General features: G+C 48.3%; 1 protein-coding gene across 3 annotated transcripts in view; it reads left to right on the top strand.

Moving 5' to 3' along the window:
- The window catches only part of LOC125943829 (evasin P672-like), a 305,979-nt gene extending 289,448 nt beyond the window's left edge, over positions 1–16,531 (top strand). For all 3 annotated transcript variants that reach the window (XM_049663359.1, XM_049663360.1, XM_049663358.1), the window contains exons 4-6: positions 5,546–5,589; positions 7,356–7,436; positions 16,248–16,531. In XM_049663359.1, coding sequence (XP_049519316.1) covers positions 5,546–5,589; positions 7,356–7,436; positions 16,248–16,385 — 263 coding nt within the window. In that variant the 3' untranslated portion in view covers positions 16,386–16,531. The remainder of the gene's footprint in view (positions 1–5,545; positions 5,590–7,355; positions 7,437–16,247) is intronic.
- Positions 16,532–27,664: the final 11,133 nt, after the last annotated feature.

The raw sequence follows: 27,664 nt of genomic DNA, 5'->3' as shown, positions 1-27,664 counted from the left end.
GGCCACCAAGTTCAGGAAATGCTGCACAGAGGGATAATTCAGGAGCCCGCGAGTCCCTGGGCTGCACCTGTCATCCTCGTTAAAAAGCAAGATGGCAGTTGGCGATTCTGTGTTGATTATCGGCGGCTAAACAATGTTACCAAGAAAGATGTCTACCCACTTCCGCGTATAGATGATGCCTTAGACTGCCTTCATTCGGCTTCTTACTTTTCTTCTGTAGACTTGAGATCCGGCTACTGGCAAATCCCAATGCATGCCGAGGATAAGGAAAAAACGGCGTTCGTAACACCCGATGGACTTTTTGAATTCAATGTCATGCCGTTCGGCTTGTGAAACGCACCCGCCACCTTCGAACGATTCATGGATACTATTCTGCGAGGTCTAAAGTGGGAGATATGCACGTGCTACCTCGACGATGTTATTATTTTTGGACGCACATTTCACGAGCACAACACGCGTCTTGGTATTGTACTCAGCTGCATACAGAAGGCTTGTTTTGTGCTCAACTCTAAAAAGTGTCATATTGGTGAGCGCCAAGCCTTGGTGATGGGACATCTTGTGGACAAAGACGGCGTCAGGCCTGACCCTGCGAAGACAGAGGCTGTTGAAGCGTGTGAACCACCTCAGTCTGTCAAACAACTTCGCAGCTTTTTAGGGTTGTGCTCCTATTTTTGGCGGTTCATTCCTCGATTTGCTGACGTCGCTTATCCCTTGACCAGCCTCCTGCACAAGAACGCCGATTTCGAATGGAAGACTGATTGTTCTGCTTCCTTTCGACAGCTGAAGTTTCTGCTGACGTCGAGACCGATCCTCCGACACTTCAATCCTTCCGCGCCAACAGAAGTCCACACAGATGCGAGTGGTGTAGGTCTTGGTGCTGTTCTGATTCAGCGCGTGGATGACAAAGAGCACGTCATCGCCTACGCAAGTCGGTCATTAAGCAAACCCGAGCGTAACTACACGGTGACTGAGCAGGAATGTCTTGCTGTCATTTTTGCGGTGCAGCGATTTCGGTCGTACCTGTATGGGCGTCACTTTACGATCGTCACAGGCCATCATTCTTTGTGCTGGCTCGTGAATCTTCTCGATCCATCTGGACGCCTTGCACGATGGGCCCTGCGTCTGCAAGAGTACAGCTTCACTGTATCCTACAAGAGCGGCCGACGACATGCTGATGCCGATTGCCTTTCCCGGATGCCTCTTAGTACAACGGAATGCGACGCCGACAGTTTCGACCACCTCATCGCATCCGTACACCGTGATTTCCCAGATGCCACAACCTTCGCAAGAGAGCATAGTGATGACCGGAGTTTAGAGCCACTTTTCTCTGCAGCGAAAGAGTCGACATCATGTAGTTTTTGTGTTCGGGATGGACTGTTGTATAAGAAGAATTTTTCCGCGATAGGTGCACGATTTCTTCTGGTGGTGCCAAAAGCCCTCCGCTCTTCTGTTTTGCGCGTCGTGCACGATGATCTAACTTCAGGTCATTTAGGCTCCACGCGAACACTCCATCGAGCCAAAGAAAGGTTTTACTGCCCTCAAATGCGCAAGACCACGGAGACATACGTAGCCACTTGCGCCGAGTGTCAAAGTCACAAGAGACCTACTGCAGCTCCAGCCGGTTTCTTACAGCCTGTGGTGCCACCCAGTTCCCCCTTTGAGCAAGTAGGCATCGATCTCATAGGACCGTTCCCACGTTCTTCCACAGGCAACCACTGGATCATAGTATGTGCCGACTACCTGACTTGGTTCTGCGAGACAGCAGCACTACCCTCTGCAACTGCAGGCGAGGTTTCCCATTTTATGCTACATTGCATTATACTTCGGCATGGTCCCCCTCTAGTGATCATTAGCGACCGTGGCCGTCATTTCACAGCTGATGTTGTTGAAGAACTTCACGTTTGTACGCCTCCAACCTGCGACACTCAACGCCTTACCACCCGCAAACTAATGGGCTGACAGAACGCACGAACAGAACACTTGTGAACATGATTTGCATGTACGTAAGCTCGGACCACAAGAACTGGGACGAAGTATTGCCGTTCGTCACATACGCATACAACACCTCGCAACATGAGACCACTGGATACAGTCCGTTTTTCCTGCTCTACGCTCGTCCGCCGAGGTACACTTTGGACACTATCTTCCCTTTTGGCAGTCACGACGACGCTTGTATCGCGGAAACTCTCTGCCGAGCAGAGGAGGCTCGGCGCATCGCTCGATTACGTACTCTAGCTTCGCAAAAGCAGTACAAATCCCGATACGATAGTCGACATCGGCAAGTCACTTACGAACCGGGTGACCTACTGTGGCTATGTACTCCCGTGCGTAAGCGCGGTCTATGTCAAAAACTGCTCGCTACTATGGTGGACCGTTTATTGTGCTTGAGCGTCTCAGCGAGCTGAATTATAGAATTGCGCGCCTCACTTCCAGTGGGAGACGGTCATCCAGGACCGACATCACGCATGTAGCCCGCCTGAAGCCGTTTATTCAACGAAAGCCCCACTGACTACTCGCCCGGGGGGCTTCGTCTGCGAGAGGAGCCATGTTACAGTGCGTCAAAGGTAGTGGAGCGGCAGCATCAGCAGCAACAACATTAGGAGAGCAGCGAGGAAGAGAAGGACGACGTGTAGTATCGGCACACACTTGCCCTACGGCTCGCTGCAATAAACGCCTTCTACACACCCCGTAACAATATATATATATATATATATATATATATATATATATATATATATCGAAATGAGTACGTTATCACCACACTATTGTGTAAAAAAAAGTATATCGCCACTGAAAACACGCCGTACTCGTGCGATTGCTGTTCGTCACGGGCGTCGCACTATGCAGGGTGAAAGCGGCAATTCGTGACCTATAACAAGTGACTGTGTATTGCCAATTCCACAGCCGTCATAATTAACCTTCTTAAATATGTATTTTAAATAATCTAAACATCGCATATTCAAAAAGGGACACTACCTAAATAGAAACAATATGGTAAACATATTTTGCTTGAACCTTGAGTGTGAGCAGGAGACAAATGCTTTTAAAAAATTAGGGACTTTTAAAGGATATTTGTGAACCGGTATCATACTTCGAGCTCTTCATTAAAAGTGCGAGTAAGCAATCAATCTCTTCCGATGTAAGTGCTCTCTCGCGAACAATCTTCAGCGGCGCCACATTATATGCCCATAACAATTACGACAATCTCTCTAGCAAATAGTTTTATCAGATTTCGAACAACCAATCACTCCGATGAGCGAGCATCATAAATTCATTTGCCCATTTGCTGCTCCTCTCTCCTGTAACATTATAAAAACTGTTGTCGCCGTCCATTGAGTAGAAATACTAGCAAATCTTCAGGTAATTCCACATATCATTTATGGACCACTTTTCCCTGAAGTAATCTTCTCTTCAGGAATGATACCTTCACTAAATCTCACAGAAAACTAGGACACTACGATGCAGTAGGATATTGGTAAATGAGATTGCCGCTCCAACGGAACAGTCTTGTGATTAGCTGATTTTACATTAAGGCAATGTAAAAAATGTTACTGAAACGGAACCATATTCATTTCCAATTTCGGGCAAATGGAACTACAGAAATATTACCGAAAGCGAAACTGAGCAACCAATCTCAGCGGCATCGCGACAGACATCACTGTTTGCGGCTTTTCTTTTTAGGTTTTCTTGCCAGTTGTACGCGTTCTCGCTGCGGCAGCTTTTGTTGGTGCCGCAATTAGTGTGGCTCTACCGAGGGCGTAGGTTGCTGTAATTTCACTTAGTTGGCAATCTCGGTGAGCTATGAGTTTGCTTAACGTTTCCGATGGCGGTACAGAAACGCTCGCATAATGTGCTGATGCTGGTTACGAAGGCGAAAGTTAACGACGGCTTCTACAGTGGTTGCTTCACTAAAACGGATATTTTTGGCTAAACTATGTGGTGATTGGGTTCGTCCATTTCGATGCAGCGCCACAGCGCTGCAAGTTTTGGGCATAAGGGCCGCACCGTGGCGAGGTCGCTTTCGAACTTGGCGCGCGCGGCCACCGCTCACCCTCTCTCTTTCCTTCGGCGGCACCAGCGGGACCGTAAAACACTTGCTGCTGTCCCCACCCAAACGGCCCAGGGTGGGAACTCGCGTCCTCTCTCTCCTGGACGCTCCAGCCTACCCGGGAGAGGGTGTGCGGAGATAAGCTCTCGGAAGGCGAAACGGTGCGTGCTGAATTCCGATTCTGCCGGTCAGCCCTCTGGCTGGCCGGCTACCACCGAAGGTCCTCGACCCGAGGCGGGTATACAGCTATTCACTGCTCCTATTCTGGAGGCCACGCCGAAGACACGTGGCTGACTTCATGTGCGTGGTCGTACCGCAACAAGTCGCCCTCGGGGGCTATACCGAGCTGTGGATACGTTGCCCAGGTAGCACGCTCGTTGGAAGCCATCCTCCCGTATAGCGGCGTGTTACAGCGTTGTCTCATACTGCTGTGCCACCCTTGATTTGCGAGAGCTTCGGCTCATGAGCACCACGCCGATAGGGTGTAACATTTAGTCAGCGCCAAGGTAGTCGTCTAATAAACGCCTCCCTTGTACCTTGGGTCTTCTCCTTGCAGCTTTCTGTCTCACTCCCAGTGGAGACCGAACGAGCGTACGCTTCCAGCACACGCAACACACGCGGCTGAGCTGATCGTCCGCCTGAGGAGCTCGATCCTCGGACCCACGCGGTGGTCTAGGTGACTCCCGGTGGAGCACCGCAAGACGGAGACCTCGACTAATATTAACATTTTTTTATTATGTTTTGTGCTGCTAGCTCTTCTCAACGGCTGCGTGCAAGTATAAACTTTGTAAGAAGCTTCTTAATCATGTCTGCTGCACCTAATATCTGCTGGTGGCAGTAAAATATCTGCCCGTTTCAAAGAGCATCTTGCATGTCCCTCAGCTTCATCTGGCGGTAAATAAAACTCCTAATAAAATAAATGTAATTTCTTGGTGCCATGAGGTCCCGTTTCACGAGATTGCATTCTATCTAAAAACAGTCACAAGAATTTCTTTTTTTTTTCTAACTACTGCCCAAGTTTTGTTATTCGATTTATGAACAAACCAGCCCACGGTTGCTTTGTAAAACGCCTCAATACAAAATTTAGCCATTCTAACTCATAAAAGGTATGCCAATTTCGTTTTCAGTTCATCGGTGAGGAATGAAACTATATACAATAATTTGTGTGACACTTACGCGATGGCTTTCTTTAATGAGTGCTGTAGTTCTGTGTCATTGTGATTGTTACAGAGGAATTCATGCCTGACGCTGGCGAACGACTACCCATAACAGATTTTTGTGAAGATAACGATCGCATAACCGTCAGGACTGAGGCAGGGCTTATGTATCGTTGTCAACTGCTTGTGCGTTAATTTATTGATTTTGTTTGCTGTGTCCGAAATTTATACTGTCTCTGAAATACAGACCCGTGAATTTACACTAAATATTGTTCTTCTCGCATGAAATATTATCTATTGACGTGAGCATATGAACTCTCCCATTGTTTATTTCTTGCAGCTGCACCAGCGATGTGCTATTGGACAAATTCGTCGGCGGGTCTGGTACGTGCTTAGAACATTCATATATTTCTTCATCTGTAGGAAAACGTTGCAGCATACCTATATCTCGAGAAATATATACAAAAGTTTCACTGATTCTATAATTATTCGCATGAAAGTCAAGCAGAAATCGGTCGACATCAGTAATTCTTCGAGTTTGGAGTTCGTTTACTGCGATAGCATTGACACACCCTACGCTCCGACGTGCTCTCAGTGCGCCAGCACTGACATTGAGTGTTTATTTTCGTCATATGTTTCAGCGCTGCTGCTTGTCAATAAAAAGAAAAGAACGCCGCTATTCGGCTAACCTTTATATACACTCTTAAACGCCGCGAAACTGTCGCGCATGTATAGACGTGTACCACCAATGCCACGAAAGACCCTCCGAGTCATTTACTGTACATAGCGTTCAATGTTGTGCAGACTAGCGAGAGTTTTTGTTGTAGCTGCGTTCACACCAAGAAAGCTTTTTTTTTACTGGAAATTACGTTACATTCTTTTATTTATGTGGGCTCAGTAATAAATGAACTTTTTTTAATGTTCAAGTCAAGCTAACTGTAATCTACTCATATTTAAAAGTTGTTTTTGGTTATTTAGCATTTCGTTGTCTTTCCTTACGGGGGTTTAACTTGCAGCCCGGCGCGGCGCACCGGGCGCAAGCTGACGCTCAGCTTTACTTGACGACGAAATGCGCGCAGTTATACTTTCTGATAACCGACCTCCTTTCGTGGTAGATTTCACGGCGTTGCACGCTAAATATGAAACGGAGTACGAGTTACCAGACGACGTAGAACACCAGGCCGCGTCGCCCCTCCGCAGCTATAAAATATGAGTGCCCGGGTATAAGGTCTCATTATGAATATTTACAATGGTATCTTGAACTAGTCGATAACAGAAATTATTTGACTCGCATATGATAACATGACCCTCGTTCCCTGCGAATTTTGACGCACTAGTTTTCAGTGGCTGTCAGATTTCGTTCTGCCAGGATCCCGGTAAACTCAGAGTATAATGCTTTCGAACGCTTTCCCGCGCTCGAATAAGTTATTGTCTGATATAATTCAACTGCAGTTTTTGCTTTGGCTGCACATCACCTCTAGCATGATCTCCATTCCTACGAAATGTGAACTCGGTGCGACATTCTGGTCTCGGTGCGACATTCAGGCGGCTACCTGTGGTTAACAAGAAGTGTTTTACTATTGTACGAGCCAATGAAGTCACGCAAGAATTTTTTAGCAGTAATTGAGAAGTGGCCTTCTCTGTAAAACTTCATTGTAAATATTTAACAAACCATGACGGCTTCGCTGACCGTTCCAATACGCGCCGTAAAGGTTCTTTTGGTTCGGCTACCTGCTCTTGGTTTTGACATTGTCATGTTGCGGCACTCCACTTTGTGGAAAATGAGCCTGCCGGAAGTACAGGGCTTTCAGCAGAAACGAGTTGAATAGAGACTGTTGACAGCATCTAGTTATTCTTTCACAGTTCCGAAACATGCAGTGCACAGTTCATAATGAACACATTAGGCGCACTTTTTAACCTGCTTTTGTGTGGGGCTTTTTTCCATAAGACTAAAAATAATTACATTTTCTTTTTTTTATAAACAACATCTATGGAAGTGGGGGGAGCGGCCAGTTTGGAGTGATTAAGAAGCACAAGAAGAATATAATATTCAGAAAGCAGAAATACTTCTGCGCAATAACCCAATCAATAACCTACTACAAAAGACTACTGCGCAATAACCTGCCGCGTTTCAATTTTTATTCCTTTAGATTTCAAACAACTGTACCGTGCCTTGTCACAATGACACGTCGTCGTGGAATCAAACCGATCTTGAGAATGCTACATGTTACGTGAGTACCTTGAGCAACGTCTTTACACGCGTTGAAAACGTACTTTATTTCAGGTTAAATTGGGGTTAACTTCCTGAATTCTTGGAACGTATAATTCCGCCTAGTAGTCTTAGGTGGTAATAAAACAAAGCTTTACCGAGATTTACTGGGTCTTTAGCGCTAGAGTGCGAAGAAACAATAACGTATAATAATTTGTCAATGAGAAAAAGCACTCCGTAGTACAAGAATCCCTGTGCGCTAGCATGCGAAGACTTCGTCTTGTCGAATGGGCCTTTATTCCTGGCGATCGAGAGTGAATCTCAAAACAACTTTTGAAATAATGCCCGAATTCGCATAGCAGTTCTGAGTTGAGGAGAAGCGAATGTCAGCAACACTTTTCATTTCCCATAAAGGGACAAAGGTCGAAGAAATTTCCCGTCTAGCATTTGGGTCTGAAGAGTCACTTTTGACTAAGCAAAAATATGCACATAGCTCACATCGGCAGTTTACCACCTACGGTATTGTCAATGCGCGATGCCACACCCGACAACAATGATTGGAAGCCCATTTTGGCAGAGCTTCGGCAACACTTCATTTCATGATTATACTGGGTGTTCAAACTTAAGCTTTACAGATTTTTAAAAATCGCCTGTGGCAGGTGGTATAATTCTTATCGTTGAGCTGGGTTATTCGCAGTAGCACGAGAAATCGGAACACATATTCAACTAATTAACAAAAATCACTAATTAACTTGTCACTTAATTACTTTACGACAGATATTGCAATTTACGAATTGTAGCCGGTGAACTTGTCAGGCGTATCCACTTGAAATGAATTTCTAGAATGACACCAGTTTGGAGATATGTGCCATCAAACTCGCCGTAAAAATGCATTGTTGTTCCGCTTACTTTTTTACCAAAATGCAGTTTTATACATTGAAGCACAATAGTAACTGGAACGCCCATGTATTTTGTCCCACACTTTAGGAAATAATATCTCGAAACTGGTGTCATCCTGGAAATTAATTTCAAGTGGATGCGTCTTGCAAACTCACCGGCTACAATTCGTAATTTGCTATTAATACGTGTCGTAAAGTAATTATCTAAGAAGGGCATTAGTCAATTTTTGTTAATTAGATGAATACGTGTTTCCATTTCTCGTGCTACTAATGTCCACCTCTTCGAATAATAACCCAGCTCAGTGATAAGAATTATACTACCTGCCACAGGCGATTTTTTAAAATTCCGTAAAGCTTAATTTTGAACACCTGGTTGACTTGTGCAAGGGCCGCACTTTTTCTTTCGCTATTTTCACGAGATGTGACCTTTACACAGGGTCGGCCCATTTGGTCTAATTTTTCCGCCTACGTATTCCGCCAGCTTGCACGATCTTGCACAGAACGCCTTCCCCGATTTGTTCGTTGCAGCGAGCTTCTCGTTCAGCGTCCGCCAACGATGTATTCGCTGGTTGTCAAAGCTGTAGTTGCAGCCAGCTTCTCGTTTTTCGTGTTCCTCGTCTTACGCGACACATTGATTTTAAATACAGCGTCGAACGTCATCAAAAGTTTCCTCTTGATTATGGACTCCCGGCAGGCAGCTGACCGATTAGCCGAAGGAGCTGGCTGAGCTGGCTGCAAAAACTAACCACTCAGAAAATATGGTGACTGCGCCTTGCCCACTGCCACGTAGGAACACGGAGGAGCAGGTCCTGGGGCCACATCCCAGATGTCAGAGGTGAAAGCTCAGCTTTTGCGATCTAGTAATGGAGCGCGAAAGTAAGCTGCCCGCCGAAATTCAATGAAGCACGCGCGTGCGGCATCCGCGCACCGAGCGCGATTGCTTCTCGGTTCGAACTTTTTTGCTCCAAATTTTGAGTTGCAGAGTTGGAGTTGCGGCCCATGTATGGGTGCAGCTTTTAGTCGAGATTATACGGTAGTTACAAAGGCATGAGTTATCGTGGAGATGGCTGTAGTAAGTAGTGTCCTCCCTCCGGTCCCCGAGGGCGTGCAGGATAGCAGTAGTTTTCAATGAATAAAAAAGGGCTTAGACAAGAGGCACCTCAAAGGAATTCTTTCCAGTTTATGCGTGTTCTGAGAGCTCCGAAAGTGCCATGGCGTTGCATTTGAGCGGGAAGTCTGAAGCGCTACTGGTCACTTAATCTGCTGCGCTACCACATCGTCCACAATGCCTCGAGTAACGTGCTATGTTCTCTTTATAGAAAAGGGCTGCGAAATGCAAAAGCGTTGTTGTGTTCTCTATAATATGCAGGATTCAGTGTTTTCGGAGTTTCTTTGAGGGGTAAATCGGAAGGTGTTCTTCACATTTTCTTTTTTTTTTGTTCACAGAAAACGAAGCTTATTGGAGCTTTCATTTTATGTACAATAAAATTTCGATGTTGCCGGATTTTTTAGCCATAGTCGCCTTTTACTTCCGTCTCATTTCACAAAAATAGCCTAGACTGTAAATGAACAACGAAAATGATATAGCCGCAAGAACGTTTTTATTTAGTTACAACTCACAACAGCAGAAATCTTATCGCCGTTGCAATTTCGTGTAATATTTCCATGCACATTGGAACATCCTTCATCGTCGCCGCGTGTATGTGACAGGCCATGAAAACGAATCTCGCCACTATCGTTACTGCTCCAAACGCCGGCAGCATCTGCCCGAAATTGTGCACTTACATCGTATGAAGCCATGCTTCTCCTACTGACATCAAGTTTGCACATTCTCTACACCACTCCTTCTCTACAGAGCTTGGTGCATCGGGACGATTTTTTTTTTTCAAAGGAAGGGCTCATGCCACATTCTGTATCGTCTCCGCGTGTGTGTGCCAGGCCAGGCCATGAAAACGACGCTGAAGTAGCGCGCGGGTATAAAAACAGAGGCAACGACGTCGCGTTCACTGTTCTTATATCTCACAGAATCTTACTTTCTAAGCTCCAGCTTTCAAATTGTTAGTTCCCCTGTTCCTATAGACCGAATTTAACCACCCAATTCACGGCCAATCCCCCACTGTGGGTATGCGCTACAACCACTCAGGTCAACAGCAACAACATGTCCGTGATGTACACCGGCTTTCTCGTCTCCTACTATGTCGTGACAATATTTACAAACCTTGCACTCGGTTATTGCGGCATGCTTTCCTGTTAACAAAACGAAACATCGTGCACGCCGTTTCCACGTTGGCAATCGATACACAAAGAGGCAAGGCATCCGGCGCATGACTTGAAAGGACGGGCTAGCCGTAACCTGCTACCTGCCTAAAACTATGGGCTCAACAAATTTTTCAACAGTATGCGCCTGATATTCTGAGAGCTTCCTTGCTAGCTAGTTGATGTCAAGTACCAGAGGGAAAACGGCAGAAAGCAACTATTCATACGTGTCGAACGCTGCCCGCAGTTCTGCCTTCATGTTTGAGAGAAAAAGGAGGACAAATGCGAGACAGGGCTGTCAACCAGGTCTGAGCCCAGTTCGATAAGCTGCAATTTTTGAAGAGAAATGGGAGGAAATGGCTAAGAGAATGGGGAAAGTCCAGTGTTGATTTCGTCGACGTATTAAAAATTCTGAATACCTTTTGTATCACAGTCGGTCCCTCAGTCTGGTTCCCTTCAGGAATCGCAGCAGTGCGTTTGTGACTTTCTGGAGCTGCGATATGCTAGGCCATGTTCTCATTTTCTTGTTTAACGAGAAAGGTCTTCTGTCCTGCTGGTTGAGAGGGGTGCAGAGGGAAAACGTGTCATTTTCGAAGAATGTGCAGTATTATAGCCTGAAGACATTATGCTCCACAAATTAACATATTAAAGTCAGCCTCCTTCTGCCAATTAGCGAACACTGTTTTTTTTTTTTTTCTTTTTTTTCGCTACTGAGTATTTGCGAAGAGAAAGAACCGAATTAATTCTGTCTGGTTGCGGAACAACTTAAAATGGAGCAATTACACAAAACTCGAACCAAGTTTATTGAATACAACCAAACATTTCGGAGTTCTTCCGATTACTTCATTAGGGGTAACTTGTAACAGTGAGCTACAATTAAACCATCCGAAGCTTTTTATGGACCGCGCATGCAATCCTAGCTTTTTTTGTGGTCCCGAGACGAACTTGCGTAGACCGCTTATGTAAAGCAGTGGCAACGCTCACAATGACTGATTCAGTGCTTCGATGGCAGCCCGACTGTTATACAGCTCCTTGCGTAGGTTAGCCGGGGTGTAAAATTATGGGCTCCATCGGTATCATGATTATACTAGATCCAGGATATCATTTAGCATGCGAAAATAAAAATAACACTGACATACGAAGGCCTCAAGGGGGCACTTGTGATTTTGAAGGGGGAGCCGCAGCATCTCCAGGGCACCCAAGGCACAGTGTAGGGTTCAACGCTGCAACCAGGGTACGAAAGCGCGGCTCTAAAGGCAAAGAAAATATGGCTTTGAATTAAAGGGGCCCTGAACCACCCCTCGCGCTTTGCGAAGTAACATAGCCCGCGGGTAGCATACGCTGCTGTGAACGCCTCAGCCAAGTTTTGCCTTCGTACGCGGTGCGTGGAGCCTGCAAGCGGAGCGCGAAATCACCTTTTTTTTCAAACGCTCTCTTTTCAACAGAAGTCATGTTCCTCATTCTTTTCTGGACGCTTTATTTCCTAATAAAGCGGATTCCCATACGCGGTTGCTATTGTTAGCTGCGGTCGGTTACGTGGCGTAATACCCTTTATGGCGTCGTAGGCACAAATATCAGAAGTCGTGGTGTCTGCATTAACATCCTAAATAAAATTTGGCCACGACCCACTCCGTCGTAGCCTTCGCAGTGCAAGGCATTGAAGAAGAAACTAGAGCCCAGGGGAGACCGTATTTATTGCCAATAACTCCGTTTCTGCTGAACGCATTGAATTACTTTTTATTTGCGGCAAGTTTTCTGAAATAGCCTATTCTCACTTCAAATGCCTTTCTCCACTTCGATAAAAAAAATGTCACAGTTTCGCCCTAAGGGCGAAGCAATGAATGCGATAGCAACACAGCAATGTCATACGAAGTAAGGTGAGCGGCTTTGGTAGCAATGTGAATTGTAGTAAACATGAGCTGATTAAGTAAGCAGGTGTGCTGCGCCGTAAGTAGACCGACATGAAGAGAGACTCCATGACCACGAGAAGGCGCTTGTGAAACGGTGGTGTTGATGAGAAGCGCTTCCCGTGGGCAGCGCGTGCGAAGGGACACACCTGTAGCGCTGCACTGCCGATCCGGGCAGCATTGCATGTGTAGCGTGCGTTGGAAAATGTGGCCCTACTAACTGAATGAACCAGCGTGGTGAGAGCGCGCACAAACAAACACGAATAGATTACACTGAATGACTGCAGACAACGACTGTCAAAACGCTGGCAGCAAGCATACGCCGCCGCGGGCGAAGGTACGTGCGGTCTATCGCTTCAACGGAAACTGAGCGGCGAATGCACGGCGCATAAAGGTCAGAGCCGTGTGGAGATAAGAGACGGTGCGGACGATCGACGAGCGCAGTTGTTGGCAGAGTCCCCCGCTCCCTCCGGCGCTGGCTTCCTGCATCTTTGCTTGCGCGTGGGAAATGAGTGCGTTCGCTCTCCGTGATAGCGCGCGTCCCCGCACGCTTCCGCTCGGGCATACGGCGCGCGGTGAAGATTTTATCTATAGGGAACCTGACGGCGACGGCAACGACGACGACGACGCCGACGGCAGAAATCCGGTTGAAGTGTCCATATAATTGCTATCGCAATAAAAAGTCACAGGCCTGCGCGGCACACGCAGCACAGTCACAGTGTAAGCTGGTGAACCGGCTCATGAGTAACTCCAATTTCCGCACCACGCACAACTAAAACCCCTTGATGCTAGAAAGTAGCGACACGCTTTGATCTACGCCGCAACGCCCTCGCCGGCGCGGTCATCCTCCTCTTTTTCTCCCCCTCTTTCGCGGAGGCAGCGCATCCGCCACGCAAGATAGCGCCAACCTTTCCCTTTCCCTCAAGAACCACTTACCACGCTGAATGGCTGCGGCGCTCGAGACTACCCCGTCAGGTGACCCTGACGTCACGATAACGGCGCGAAACTTGCTTTCGCGCGCCTTTAGTTTCTCCCGCTCGCCATGAGCAGTCCAAGTGGTGGTCGCCCTGCCGCTCCGAACGTGTGTTTCCCAAGTTTTTCCATCCTTTCGTAGGAATCTGAGATTCGTTCTCCGTGAAAATGCCTTGCTGCTGCGCGTTGCAATGCAGCAGCAGGCCAGAGAAAGGGCAAGCCTTATTTTATATCCCCCGAGGTGAACGGAATGTCGTGCGTCGGAAGCAGTGGCTCAATAACATCGGGAGAAGGGATTTCGCCCCTTCTAAGCACGCCGTTCTTTGCGAGGTGAATGTTGCAGCTTTCCTCATATTTGCGGATGAAGTTGCATGGAGATTTTAATGCTCTTCGCATAGCTGGACTCTTCGTTCAGTTTAATACAGAGCACCGATAACTGTGCATATAGTTTTTTTAAAGTGAGTCGGCTGAAATTTTCGTTGACTCTTCGAGCCGTGACAAAGCTTTTTGTGTTTTCGCGCGTGCGTTAGTTTTCAAATGTATGTAATTTGTGAGTTAATGCCTGTAACTCATATTTTGTAGTTGTGTGCGTGTGTGTGTGTGCATGTTTGTGTATGTGCGTGCTTGTGTGCGTGTATGTGTGCGCATGTATGTGTGTGCGCGCGTGTGTGTGTGCGTGTGATCCTTGCGCCTGATACTAGTGAAGCCAAGGAACTATTTTACTCTTTTGCGTGCTTATTGTATCTTTGCAAAGTTTCTATACTGCGAGCATTTTTTTTTCTTTATGTACTTTATGTTGCGAAGGCATGAACCGCAATATATAGGTAGATAAGTGGTATTATGTATTATTAGCGCATGCTCATTAAGTACAAGCCACGCGCTTCTGATAATCTCCCTCAATTCTGATAAACTTGACATCTTGAAGTCTGTAAGTTAATTATCAAGTGCCAGTCTTAGCAGTTTCCGTGTAAGCAATCAGCTTTTTTTTGAGAGAGAGAGACTTAGGTTACTCCCAGAGGTGATGGAATGTAATTTCTCGTCGTTTCATAGTGACGGAATACAGGCGCGTGTGTACATGTAAAGTTCTATGTTGGCTGTTTCGCAAACACAGCACGTATTTCGCACAGTGGCATTGGTACAAAGGTTTTTGGCCCACTCATTTTGGCGAGTTCACTTCAAGTAAACTATCACATTTCTTCTTGGTTACCTTCTCTGAGCCTTTTAAGAGCGAAGATAGTGAACCAAATTCTCGTTTATACTCTACACTGCTTATTGTATGCACCCAATACACCTCCGCGTTACGGACAACCCAAGTGGCGACGTAGAGGTAAACAGCTCAGCCACTGCTTGGAACTCATTTTTTCGGAGCGCTTCCGCTTGTATTAATCGAAGCGTCCTAACAAAAATGGCACGACGTTCTATCAGAAACGTACTTTCGTGAGGACAGTTTCACAAGGAATAAATTCCCATACAACGCTTCAAAGGGCCGAATAAACAAGCGCGCGCATTGATTCTAATGCGGCTGCAGCGAGCCACTGGAGGGTTCAGCGCCGCGCCGGCCCGGTGAGGGGGAGAAATCCGAGGAGAATTGAGGAGGAAAGCGCGCGAGTGGGGGAGAGTGTCGCTACTTTCTAACATCAAGGGGCTTTACGCACAACAGGGTCTTCGCGGCAAAGTCTGTTCGCCTCGTTTTGACGAGAACAATATGAACTGTCCGCCCGGCGTCGACGGCGAGCTGTGGCTTGTAATTCTCTCTGCACAGCAGTCTGCTCAGCCCGATGATGCTTGGTTGTAGCCGCGCACGTAGCTCTACGATTCGCTTCTTCAGCAGCTGTTCATACCTTGCGAGGAGACGCCATAACGTGTGCCGAAGAGGTATCCAGAATACGTGGCGCACATCTCCCATCTCTTGACCCATGGCACGGTACGTTGTTGGTGTTGTTGTTGATGATGATGATTGTTTATTCGAATCTTCAAAACGGGCTGGTGACAAATAGTCACCTAGCCTGCTTGAGTTACCTAAGGCCAGTTACATGCAGCATGCAACTGCTATATGCAACTTACATGTCGGGCACGCTGCGTTTCCAGGCACCTTAACTAGATGGCGCCATCATACTGGCAGAGGCTCGGGATAGCGTTGATTGCGCGCTTTGTCTGCATCGCATCTCGTCGTCTGCGCCTGCGCGCCGGCCCTGGGTGCATTTATAGGGCATTTTTCGGCTGCCTGACAGCAAGCGCTTGCGTGGCTCAGTGGTATAGCATCTGACTCCCACGAGGCCGGTGCAGGTCCGATCCCGGCGGGAACTGGATACTCTTTTTCGCATTTCCGGTGATAGCGGTTACGTACACCGGCCGCCGGCGGCGGAGGCGGACACCATCGCGAACCGAAACGGCTATTGGAATGAGCCCATAACAGCTTACGCTGTAAAAGTGGTTCAAGGCCCCTTTAAGTACTGTGTTGAACCAAATCCATCGGTCAACTTGAACTTGAGTCAACATGGCTGATTAGGCTACCTGTTCGAGGCCTCACTCTTCGACAGCAGCCACCACCTGTAAAGCGGAAGGAAGAGGGGGGAAACTTGGCGTTGCTTCAAGAGGAGGAAAGCCATTTTAGGCTGCCAAAAGCAAATTATGATAAAGATAAGCATTGCGTTTTAGGTAATTCTTATCAGGTGAGCAGTAGCGGCGCAAATCCAAACGCGCAAATTAGCGCGTGCATGCTAAGACGTGTTAAAATTTCTTACAAATGCAGTGGTAATAGGTCAGTTTCTGGAACTTAACCATTTATTTCTCTTTCAGTACGATTACACTGGGCCAGAAGAACTTCTGGGAGAATACATAATATATAACTGCAGTTTGGGTCACTGCGTCAATGGCAGTTGCATCCCAGACGGTACATGCGGTGACTGCTGGTCACGGAAGCAAGAGGAAGCATGACGTATTCGCTGAAACTGCTTACAACCCCACGATTGAAGAAAACCAGCACTTCCATTTGGCGTTTAGGCTTAATAAGGTCATCTAGAAGCAGTTCAGTAGAAGTTGTGGGTTGGTAAAAGGAAATAAATTTTTCATTGGATGAGAAACGTTGTGCCGTGACGTAAAGACTTGAGTACTGCTTCGTATAACATCACATGTACTAGTGTGTCGTTTAAAGTGTTCGATGCAATATTTTGCCTGAGCACAGTTATGTCAAATAATTTTTAAGCACCCTAAGTGGAACAGGTTATTCATCTCAGATACATCTTTCTCATCACGCACCGAAGCAGTGAATAATGTTTATGAGAACTTGGCAACTCTACGAAAAAAATATATTGCATACTTTTGCTACATTGCAGAGTTACAACTACTTTTTTGAAACTCCATGATTGCACCCCCGCCCCACCTCACCATCCCCCCTAACAGAATTTGGTAATATGTTCCGGTACTCATGCCCCTCTCTGCACAACCGCGCGAGCGGCAGCTCCTACGCAGATTTCAGTGGCTGTGAACGCCGTGTCCACTTGTAGTTAACACTCGCAATTCCACAAATATTAACTTCGCAAAATCCCAACAAAAATATTTATCTAAGACTTTCGAGCCTTATAAATGTGTTTTTCCGAACGTGAAAGAAGCCGCGAAAACACGCAAAGTGCCTCGAGCGGCCAGTGGCGCGGCAATTCTGCGTGTATTCGCGGGCTTCTTTCACACTCGGAAAAACGCATTTATGTAGCACGTATTGAGCCACAGAGAGCTGTATCGGGAGTTTTTCATGTTGCTCTACAACTTTCTCATTGGCACTTTGATAATTAGGACAATACTTCTCGAGTTAGATAATTAATTGCAATTACCTTATTAAATCTCAGTTACGAAAAAATTACTGGCGGCTACCTGCTCCACTGTACTGGAAACAATACTCACTAGGTTTGCTTCGCGCAACGCCGTTCCTCTTTTTTTAAATCGTGCTGCATGATAGCTGGGACACCCTGTATATATATATATATATATATATATATATATTGTAACGGATGGGATGGATTTATTTACAAGAATGATGGATGGTTAGCGCAGCTCAAGGGACGGGACGGTCATCCAAGCCCAACAGGCAGCGGCCAGATCCTCGCGCACACTTCTACTTCCTCTTCCTTCGGCTGCGCCGTGCAGCGTGACAATTTCTCTGAGGGCATACGAAGCTCTCCGAGCGAGTTACATAGCCCGATGGTGGTACAGTTTGAGTCGGGCGACGTGCACGACTTGGGTGTTACGTGACCGCCGGTTGTGCGAAGTCACTGTTGCGATGACGTAGGTCACATCACTCAGTGGTTTCAGTATGACGTATGGGCCAGAGACAGAAACTTCGTGCACAGCCCCTTTTTCCGCACAGGTGTCCAAAGCCAAACAAAGTCCCTAGGAGCATATGTGACGAGTACATGTCGAGCGTCATAACGAGTCTTGGCACGATCTTGAGAGGAGAGAGTCCTGAGGCGGGCCAGTCGACGCGCTTCTTCGGCACGACATAAGTCTGGCCAAATGAGTAGTCATCATGTGGCGACCAGGGAAGGATGTTGTCGATAAAGCTTTGGGAGTTGCGAGCATAGAGAAGAAAGAAAGGCGCATAGCCGGTGACTTCGTGCTTGGCAGTATTGTAAGCGTACGTAACAAATGTTAAGATTGAATCCCCGTTTTTGTGATTGGTGGAGGCATACATGGCAAGCATGCTGGTCAGTGTACGATTCGTGCGCTCAGTGAGTCCGTTTGTTTGCGGATGGTAAGGGGTCGAATGCTGGTAATCAGATCCACAAAGACGTAGTAGTTCTTCAACAACGTCCGCAGTAAACTGCCGTCCACGATCACTAATCACAACGCGTGGAGCACCATGGCGGAGAATGACGGAGTACAGCAGGAACGGTGAAACGTCTGCTCCCGTAGCCGAAGCGAGCGCCGCCGTCTCAGTGTACTGGGTCAAATAGTCCACACACACATTAATCCAGCGACGACCGGAAGTAGACTTGGGGAAGGGACCTAGCAAGTCGACACGAACTTTTTCAAATGGCACGGTCGGCGGTTTACCTGGCTGCAAGGCACCCGCAGGAGGCGTCGTTGGCTACTCATGGCAATGGCAAACGGCACAGCTGGAAACGTACTGCTTCACCGTCTTCCAGAGCTTGGGCTAATAGAAACGCTGGCGCAGTCGGTGAAGTGTCCAGGCAAAGCCAAGGTGGCCTGACGTGATGTCATCGTGCGTGGCGTGAATTTTCATAGGCCTCAACGGCTGAGGAACCACGAGCAGAAGTGGAGCGCCTTCTGCAGAATAATTCGTCTTATACAATAAATCTTCAAAAATAATGAAAGGTGAGCCGCGTGCCGGTGACCGTGCGGCGTCAAGAATAGCTCGAATAGAAAGGTCATGCTGTTGCTCACGCTTGAAGGCGGTGGCACCAGGAAACTCTGAGGAGATGGCAAGGAGGTATTCATCTAAGTCATCGTCCGTATCTCGCGTGCTTGCTGACGGAAGGCGAGATAAACAACCAGCATCGGTGTGACAGCGACCACTCTTGTAAGTGATAGAAAAGTCGTATTCTTGAAGCCGTAATGACCACCGAGCTAATCGGCTAGATGGATCGCGTAGTCCAACCAACCAGCAAAGAGAATAGTGGTCTGCCAATATCGTGAAGCAGCGGCCGTACAAGTATGGTCGAAACTTGTAGATGGCGAAGACTACCGCGAGGCATCCCATTTCTGTTACGGTGTAATTCCGCTCAGCCTTGGTAAGAGTACGGCTTGCATATGCGATGACTTATTGGCGTCAGCTATGTATCGGTACGAGTACAGCTCCAACACCCAGACCACTAGCATCGGTGTGAAGCTCATTTGGGGCCTCAGGGTCAAAGTGGCGCAAACTTGGAACTGAGGTGAGCATAAATTTTAATTGACGGAATGCAGACTCACATTCAGCAGTTCATCTAAACGGTGAGTCCTTGTGAAGGAGTGACGTGAGTGGATGAGCTAGGCGTGCAAAGTCCTTAATGAAACGGCGAAAGTACGAACATAGTCCCAGGAAGCTGCAGAGGTCTTTCACCGTCTTCAGCTGGTTGAAGCCACGAACGGCCTCAAGCTTCCGGGGGTCAGGGCGGATGCCTTCTTTGTCGACGAGGAAACCCAAAACAAGCGTTTGACGTTCGCCAAAGTGGCACTTTTCGGAGTTTAGTATCAGTCCAGCTCGCCGTATGCAGTCAAGCACAACTTCGTGTCGTTGGTTGTGCTCGTGAAATGTCTTGCCGTAAATGACAATGTCGTCCAGGTAACACATCCAGATTTCCCATCGAAGTCCCCACAGGATGGTGTCCATGAATCGCTCGAATGTCGCCGGAGCATTACACAAACCGAAAGGCATTACGTTAAACTCGAAGAGTCCATCCGGCGTTACGAAGGCATTCTTCTCCTTGTCTGGCGGGTGCATCGGTTTTTGCTAGTAGCCTGAGCGCAGATCGACAGAGGAGAAGTACGAGGCAGAATGTAAACAGTCAATGGCGTCATCATCTATACGTGGCAGAGGATACACATCCTTCTTCGTTACTGCGTTTCGGCGTCTGTAATCGACGCAGAATCGCCACGAATCGTCTTCTTGATGAATATGACTGGAGCCACCCAGGGACTATTGCACTCCTGGATGACGCCTTTCTGTAGCATGTCTGTAACTTGCTCGGCGATCACTTTGCGCTCGGCAGGAGAGACGTGGTACGGTTTCTGTCGTATTGGCGACGCTGTTCCAGTATTGATGCGGTGGTGTACGCGGGAGTGCGGCGGTGACCGCAGACGCTCTTGAGCAAAGTCAAACACTGGCGCATAGCGGGCAAGGAACTCTTGGAGCCCTTGTTGGTGGGAAGATGGGAGCGATTTATTAATCATGCTCCTAAATTTTGAAGAGTGGTCACTGAGTGGCGACCTTGCGTCCATAGAAATAGCAACCGTACGAATGCTCGCAACACTATCTTCTTCAAAGCGTGCTACCTTCAGTCTCGCAGCCAAAACAACTGACTCGGAGGACACATTCACCGTCCAAACGTGAGCACAACCTTCTATGACTTCCATCAATGACCGAGGGACAAGTGCATTCTTCTTTTGAGTGTAGGCTCCCTCCCTACCTCGCCAGTGTTTGCTCCGACGCCTGGACTACTGTCTACTATTATGTTCCTGTTTCCTGTAGTGTAATAAATCGTCGGCAGCCAACTACGGCTGTACAGACGCAACAATTGACGACGAGTAAGACTCTGGACTCACCGGCACTTCACTGAAGGAACAACATGGCGACGCCGTACTTTGGTCGGCTACACGAATTCAGTGGTAGTTCCGGCTCATGGATATCCTGGTATGGGAGGCTTCCATTCTTTTTCGAAGCTAACGACATTTCGGGCGCTACCAAGAAACGTGCTCATCTGCTCACGTTGTGCGGGGAACAGACTTACAACATTGTGTGCGCTCTCGTTCAACCCAAGCAGCCCAGCCTGGTGAGCTACGAGGACGTCCTCGAGATGCTCACTGCTCATTTTGATCCACGACCTTGTGAAGTCTTCAGCAGAGCACGCTTCCAACGACGTGACCAACTGCACGGCGAAACGGTAAGTGATTACGTGACAGCGCAAGAAACTAGCAGCTGATTGTAATTTTGGAACCAGCACAGACATGGCTGCGAATCCGACAATGCTGCCTATTGACGTAATGTGGTGGGATCGTTTCGTTTGTGGTCTCCGGGACGAGCAGGTCCAGCAATGGTTGTTCGCAGAAAATGACTTGACGTTCAAGAAAACGTTTGACTTTGCACTGGGAGCTGAAAACGCCGTTGAAGATCAAGAAAACGTGAAGGCGGAATTCAAAGACTTTCACGAAGCCAGTACGAGCATCTGCAAGACAGAAAATCAAGGTAGCTGTAATACTTATGCCCCAAAGAAAAATCAACGCTGTTGGCATTGTGACGCGCAGAATAGTCCGGACACTTGCAAGTTTCAGACAGCTTCCTGCAACTACTGCAAGAAACGCGGAAACATTGAAAAAGTGTGCATAAAGAAGCGGAAAGAAGCAAGAACTAAGAGGAACAACAATATCGAAAATCCACGACAAGGAATTTCGCCAACTGCCTCAACACCAGACATGGCGCGTTACGAGCTCAACTCCTTAGGGGACGCGTCCAGTACACAAAAGAGTCCACCCAAATTTCCCATTCCCACCTGGGACCGTCCCCAGACACCATGGAACACAGTGCACATTGATTTTGCGTGGCCACTACACGGACGCACCTACTTAGTTGTTGTGGACGCGTACACAAAGTGGGTGGAAGTCAATCACGTGACACAACCAACATCCGCAGTTGTCATCGATGTACCCCAAAGTCTCTTCGCTACGTTGGTATACCCCGAAAAGTCGTCTCCGACAACACACGAGCCCTTATTTCTAGCGAAATAAAGCAATTCTATGCGTCAAATGGCATACAGGCCACCAGCACCAGCGTATCACCCTGCAACAAACGGCCACGCAGAACGCTATTTGGCAGAACTGAAGAGAGTACTCCTGATGGATATAAAGTCGTCCGTACAGTGTCGACTTGCGAGGTTCCTGTATCGGCAACATACCATGGTTCACACGGCTACAGGAATGACACCTGCGAGAGCGATGTTTGGACGTGAACTTTTGTGTCCTCTCGACCTACTCAAGCCGGAGACGGGAACACAAATATCTGAGCCCCAGGAGACACTCAGACAATCACGTCGCATCTCAGTAAGGGGAGAAAGTGCTTTTCCAACAGTTTTTAAAGAAGCCAGACTGGATTGAAGCGGAAATACTGCGCCGCGTCGGACCACAATCCTGGCTTATAAAAAGCGTCCTCGGAACTGTTCGGCGTCACCTCAATCACATCAAAAAAAAAAAAAAAAAACGAGTCAGACCAGGCAAGCAACCCAAGCGCTGATAGACTGGAGCACAGCGGACGAATTCTCGGACACAGTGCCAGAAGAAACAAGTGCTGCTGTTCCGCTGGTACCAGACTCAATCCAGACGCAAGCGAGCACTTCCTCTCAAACATCGAACTTGACGTCTCAAGCAGAAACCACCCGGAAACTGCGACCACCAGAAGTTAGGCGGCCTCCAGACCGCTATGGAGACGTCGTCTAAGGGAGAAAGAATTGACATGTCGCCAGGAGACGACAACGATGAAGTGCGCGTGCGAAGGCACTGGCGCTCTGGCACGAGCGCGCCTCACAGAACGAACGCCTCGCCAGTGTTTGCTCGACTCCTGGACTACTGTCTACTATTAAGTTCCTGTTTCCTGTAGTGTAATAAATCGTCGGCAGCCAACTACGGCTGTACAGACGCAACAATCTACGTATATATATCGTATTATAAGAATCCCACAATGGTCGCACGGACAACATAGGGCAAATTACTTGTAGTTACTAATTGAATTAAAGACATGATAAAATATCAAAAATGAAAATCGATGAAAAAAACAACTGGCCGCAGGTGGGGAATGATCCCACGTCTTCGCATTACGCGTGCGTTGCTCCTAACATTGAGTTACCGCGGCGCCGTTTTCTCATCCACTTACTGGGGTATTTATGTTTTACAACTCCAAAATTTATCATTTCTTTCATTCAATTAGTCAGTACAAGTAATTTCCCCTATACTGTCCTTGGTGTCATTGTTTGTTGGCTTCTTATGATATGATTATTAAAAGTGGGCCCCTCGGTTCCCTTTCTTCTTGTTCATTACATAACGTGGGCTCGAATCCGGCAACATTGATGCCTTCAGGTAGCATATGTGGGTTTATTGACCAGTTGCCTTCACCCAAGAAGATCACGTACTCGTCAAGCCTGCGGCACGAAAGGGGTTCCACATCCGCCGCCTAGGTTTGTGAGTGGTGGGGCTGGCTAACACAACCAGGGTTAGCTCTAGTTATAAAACATAAATACCCCAGAAAGTGGATGGCAAAAAACGGCGCCGCGGTAGCTCAATTGTAAGAGCATCGCACGCGTAATGCGAAGAAGTGGGATCGTTCCCCACCGGCGGCCAGTTGTTTTTTCATACATTTTTACTTTCCATTATTTATCATTTCTTTAATTCAATTCGTAAGAGAGAGAGATGCTCTTTATTAGAAAAAGAGATTTTGCCGGCGCGCATACAACCGCTGGCATGCTACTCTGTATAGGGATGGGGGAATTGGGATTAAAAGATTCCAAATGAGAGTGGGAAATAAATGTGATAAAAATAAATGTGAATTCCGCAAGAGGACCTGATACTAATAATTACGGTTGACAAGGCGGGTAAATTTAGGCTCCTACATATATGAAATGGTCAATCTTTAAAGCTTTCCGATTAGACCAATTTCTGGCGGGTATTTGAACAATAAATCCAAAACCCGCCGCTGTTTTGAAGGGCCGGGCATTGGACCTTAGATGCTGGGTAATGTTAACGGATCGTGGCAAATCATGTCCATTTGTGGCTCAAAAAATTGTCTCTCGTCGCGGTACGCGGAGCATTCTAGTATTGTGTGCTCCATTTGCTCTAAGTTGCACAATTATCACAGTAGGGGGTTAGTGGTACGCCCTATGCGGTACAGATAATTGTTCGTGTATGCCACGTTCAGTCGAAGACGTTGGTACAATGTCTCCAAGTGTCGATGGTCGCTCATCGTTTGCGCTGCCAATGGCGCTGCACCTTGCATCGATGGCATGTGTACTGCACTTGTGTAATGGGCACATGCGCAAAAGGAAGAGAAATACAGTATCCGTCTTTATTTTAATGTTGTTTTTACTCTAAGAGCGTCGATGTTTTCATACTGACATTTACTGCCGAATCTTAAGCTGTCGTACTGGCCTCCATAAAATCCCAAGCATACTATACAGCATCGCACATACACATGGTTATTCTCTTACAATGTCTCTCCAGTTTATTAAAGCAATTTGCCTACCCTCCCTAGTTCGCCATGACAGCTGCCTCCATTGACTGACAGGCATTGACGCGTGGACCGCCGGTAGTGCATGTGAGGACCAAGTTCGGGTCCCATATATCGATATATGTATACATTGTAAAGGAGCGAAGCAGACAAGACGCCGCCCCTGCGATCGCCTGCTTTGCCTTAACTTCTTAGTCTTTCTTCCAGCGCCCACCTTGCGAGTGCCCGATGCCAAGTTCACTTCGTCTTCACACTCGGCCACACTGCAAGATTCCGGCGCGCTTGCAACCACGCGTTTTAATATCGCGGCAACTTGTCCAGGGGGTGCGGTCGTCGTTGGTGAGCCGTTCAGTGCGCAACCAGCTTTTCTGGCGGGCGGAACTGACTGTTTCGCGCTGGTCGCAGGTCTTGTCGACGGTTATCCCGTCGCAGATGGGCTCGTATCGCAGGATATTCTGTACAATCAACAGCTGCTCTGCTCAGCTGCCGCGTGCGTCTTTCCACTGCTGACACTGACTGATCAAGTCTCGCTGATGTGCTCGAATGCGTTGAGCTCGACGAAATAGAAACTGATGCTGATTCATCCTTGTCCAAAGGAGGAACAAGGGTCGTCCGCTTTGAAACCAATGGTTGTTTGCGCGTCTGCTTCCTTGCGCATCTCTTGCGGAGTCTTGCAATGAGCTCTGGAGCGTCTTGAGGCCTCTTGCGCGTGTTGTGCGTCTTTCGCGTAAGGACACGACTTTGATAATGATGACCTCAGCTGAGTTACGAGTCTTCGTTTCCTTCAGCGAGGCTTCACTCAGCGCGGGGCGACTAGCCACGCGTCCGGCCATTGACTGCGTTGAAATCCTAGCATTTTACGGGTCAAAACGCATCTGCCTGCTGTGATCCGTGGAGATATCGGGTTCTTGGAGTGCTAGCACCTCAAGCACTAAAAGGTACTGGTGCCTCCACGTGCCCCGGCGTTGACGAATTAGGGAGTCGATTCACCGACAGCTGTGGACCCAAAGTGGTCACGGTCTCTGGAAGTGATGGTGTGGTGTCGGATGCTGACGCAGAATCCGAGACCCACGGCGGAAAGAAATGGCTCGCATCCACAGTCTACAGAGGAGCAGGCGGCGAGCCCATCTACCAAAACCTTGCCAGGTGCAGCTGCAGCGGCGAGCTGGTGCTGCTCCCGAGCTTTACTTGGTTGCCACCGCAGATCGTAAACTGCCAAGTCGAAGTATATAGCAGCAGCGTTCTGCTGCATGTCTATGGTGTGGGGTGGAGCCAGTGGCGTAGCCAGCAATCGTGTTCGGGGGGGGGGGGGGGGGGGGGGGGAGGTCCAGCTGATCGGTCAAATTGGGCGCGCTTCCTGAAAATGTTTGGAGAAAATTATCAGATGCCAGCTGACAGTCACGGGGATATTTAATATTTTCGTGTGTGTAGAAGATTGCGAGCGCGTGCTTCCATTTCTGGAACGGCTTGGACGCGCGCGTTCGAGTGCGTGCATGTTGGCCCAAGTTTATATCAACATTAAACGCAGAAAGTCCCAGAATTAAAAATCAGAAGCACGCCTTTGGAAATGTCAGTGCACATTTCGCGTCAAAAGTTTATGAGAACTTTATACCCATCATGTTTCGGAATTGAAATCCATGCGCTCCGTAGATTCCGGAGCCGCTGCGAGATGCCGCGATGCGCCCGCTCGCAATCGAAAAGCCCTTGAAAGTTTGTGCTCGGTTGGGGCTCCTTACAATAATTACGGGACTCCAGGTGCATCGACGTTGCCACGAAATCCAGCCCGAGTACGCAATTTTCGCGCCGAAATGTTATTTCGAGCGTCAAAAAGACATTGTGGACAAAATACAGAATGATTCCCGGCGCCGCTGGTTGTTCTGGTCGGCGGTGCATGAGAGCAGGAAAAAATTTAGGGGGGGGGGGGGGCTGAGTCCCCATCAGCCCCCCTCCCCCCTGGCTACGCCCCTGGGTGGAGCCGATGATTTCGGTTTGTGATGCGCCGCCCGGTGCTGTCCTGAAGCGGAAGCGGTAGTCGCCGTGCGCTTCCAACCGTCTTGGGTAGAGTCAACAGTGACACCCGATGAGCCGGCCTCTGCGGCGGAGCGGGCCTCTCTCGAGCGTTTACTGGGCACGGCTGTTTCGTGAAGGTGGTGTATCTCACCAGCTCCGGTCGCTGATAGTGCTGGTCGGGCTCGTCGCAGGCATACGCGAGCGGGTGCAAAAGAGCCCTATTGAAAAATCTATATGCCCCATAACTCCCATATCCAGTAATCCGATGTGAAACATATAGGAACCCATACAAAAACCGGTTTTTCAATATGTCATATGATGTTATTGGATATATGAGTTATGGGGAATACGGTACTTTTTCAGTAAGGAGCCATGAAAGCTGTGCTCCATTTTGCCCAGTGTCATTACTTGTGACCTTAGTAGTTGTCCCGCACCTTGACACCACCTCGAAGCCGCCCCGCTGGAACCAGCCATATCGTGATATCGGGCCAGGCTTGGCGAGCGCCGAGCGCATTGGCTGCTTGCACCCACAGAATCGGGTCATTGTGAAATCCGTGGAACTCCGGTAGTTCCGAGGCAGCCGGTGATGGTAAGGTTGCAGGCGGGAAACCGGAGGTGACCGAAACGATGTAGTTCAGCTGCTGCGATAGCAACGGCATGGCTCGCATGACGTCTGTCAAGCTGCCGGCTGAGTCGCCTGTTGAGCCCGAGGCGGTATCCGCGCACAATGAGGCGGTGGCCGCGGACGCAGTACTCGTGCCAACGAGACCAATGACTAAGGGAGCGTGAACGGCATCCGTTGAGCCAGGGCTGGTGGCAACCGCCGTACTCACTGTTGTCGGAAGCATGGTCAGGGGAGCATGGACGGCATTCCTTGGTGGCTGAGAGGTTGATGATGTTGTGGGAAAGATATTTTCGGCAGCCCGACAGTATGTCGTCGACATGACCCAACGCACGCGGCCATACTTTCTGCGCAGACAGTTTACGATGATATGGAGACTTTCGTTCGACAGGTGGCGCAGTTGCAGGACAGTGCTAGTAGGCGCTTTGATGCTGGCCCCCCACAGGAGCCCAATACATCTCGAAGGGGATGCTTTTCGTGCGGGCGCTTCGGCCATGGATATAAGCGCTGCCTACGAGTGTTCTGGAAAACCATCCAATACCAAACGCGGCCGCTTCCAACAGTAGAGATCCGCGTCGAGGGCATCGGGGAGCTTACGGCTCTTGTTGATACTGGAGTTCAGCGTACGGCGTTGCTTCGACGCTACGCCCCAGTCACCCTTCA

The sequence above is a fragment of the Dermacentor silvarum genome, chromosome 3 (assembly GCF_013339745.2).
Source record: "Dermacentor silvarum isolate Dsil-2018 chromosome 3, BIME_Dsil_1.4, whole genome shotgun sequence".
Lineage (NCBI taxonomy): Eukaryota > Metazoa > Arthropoda > Arachnida > Ixodida > Ixodidae > Dermacentor > Dermacentor silvarum.
Note: the sequence above shows the minus strand (reverse complement) of the source record. Positions and strands in the feature narration are given on the sequence as shown.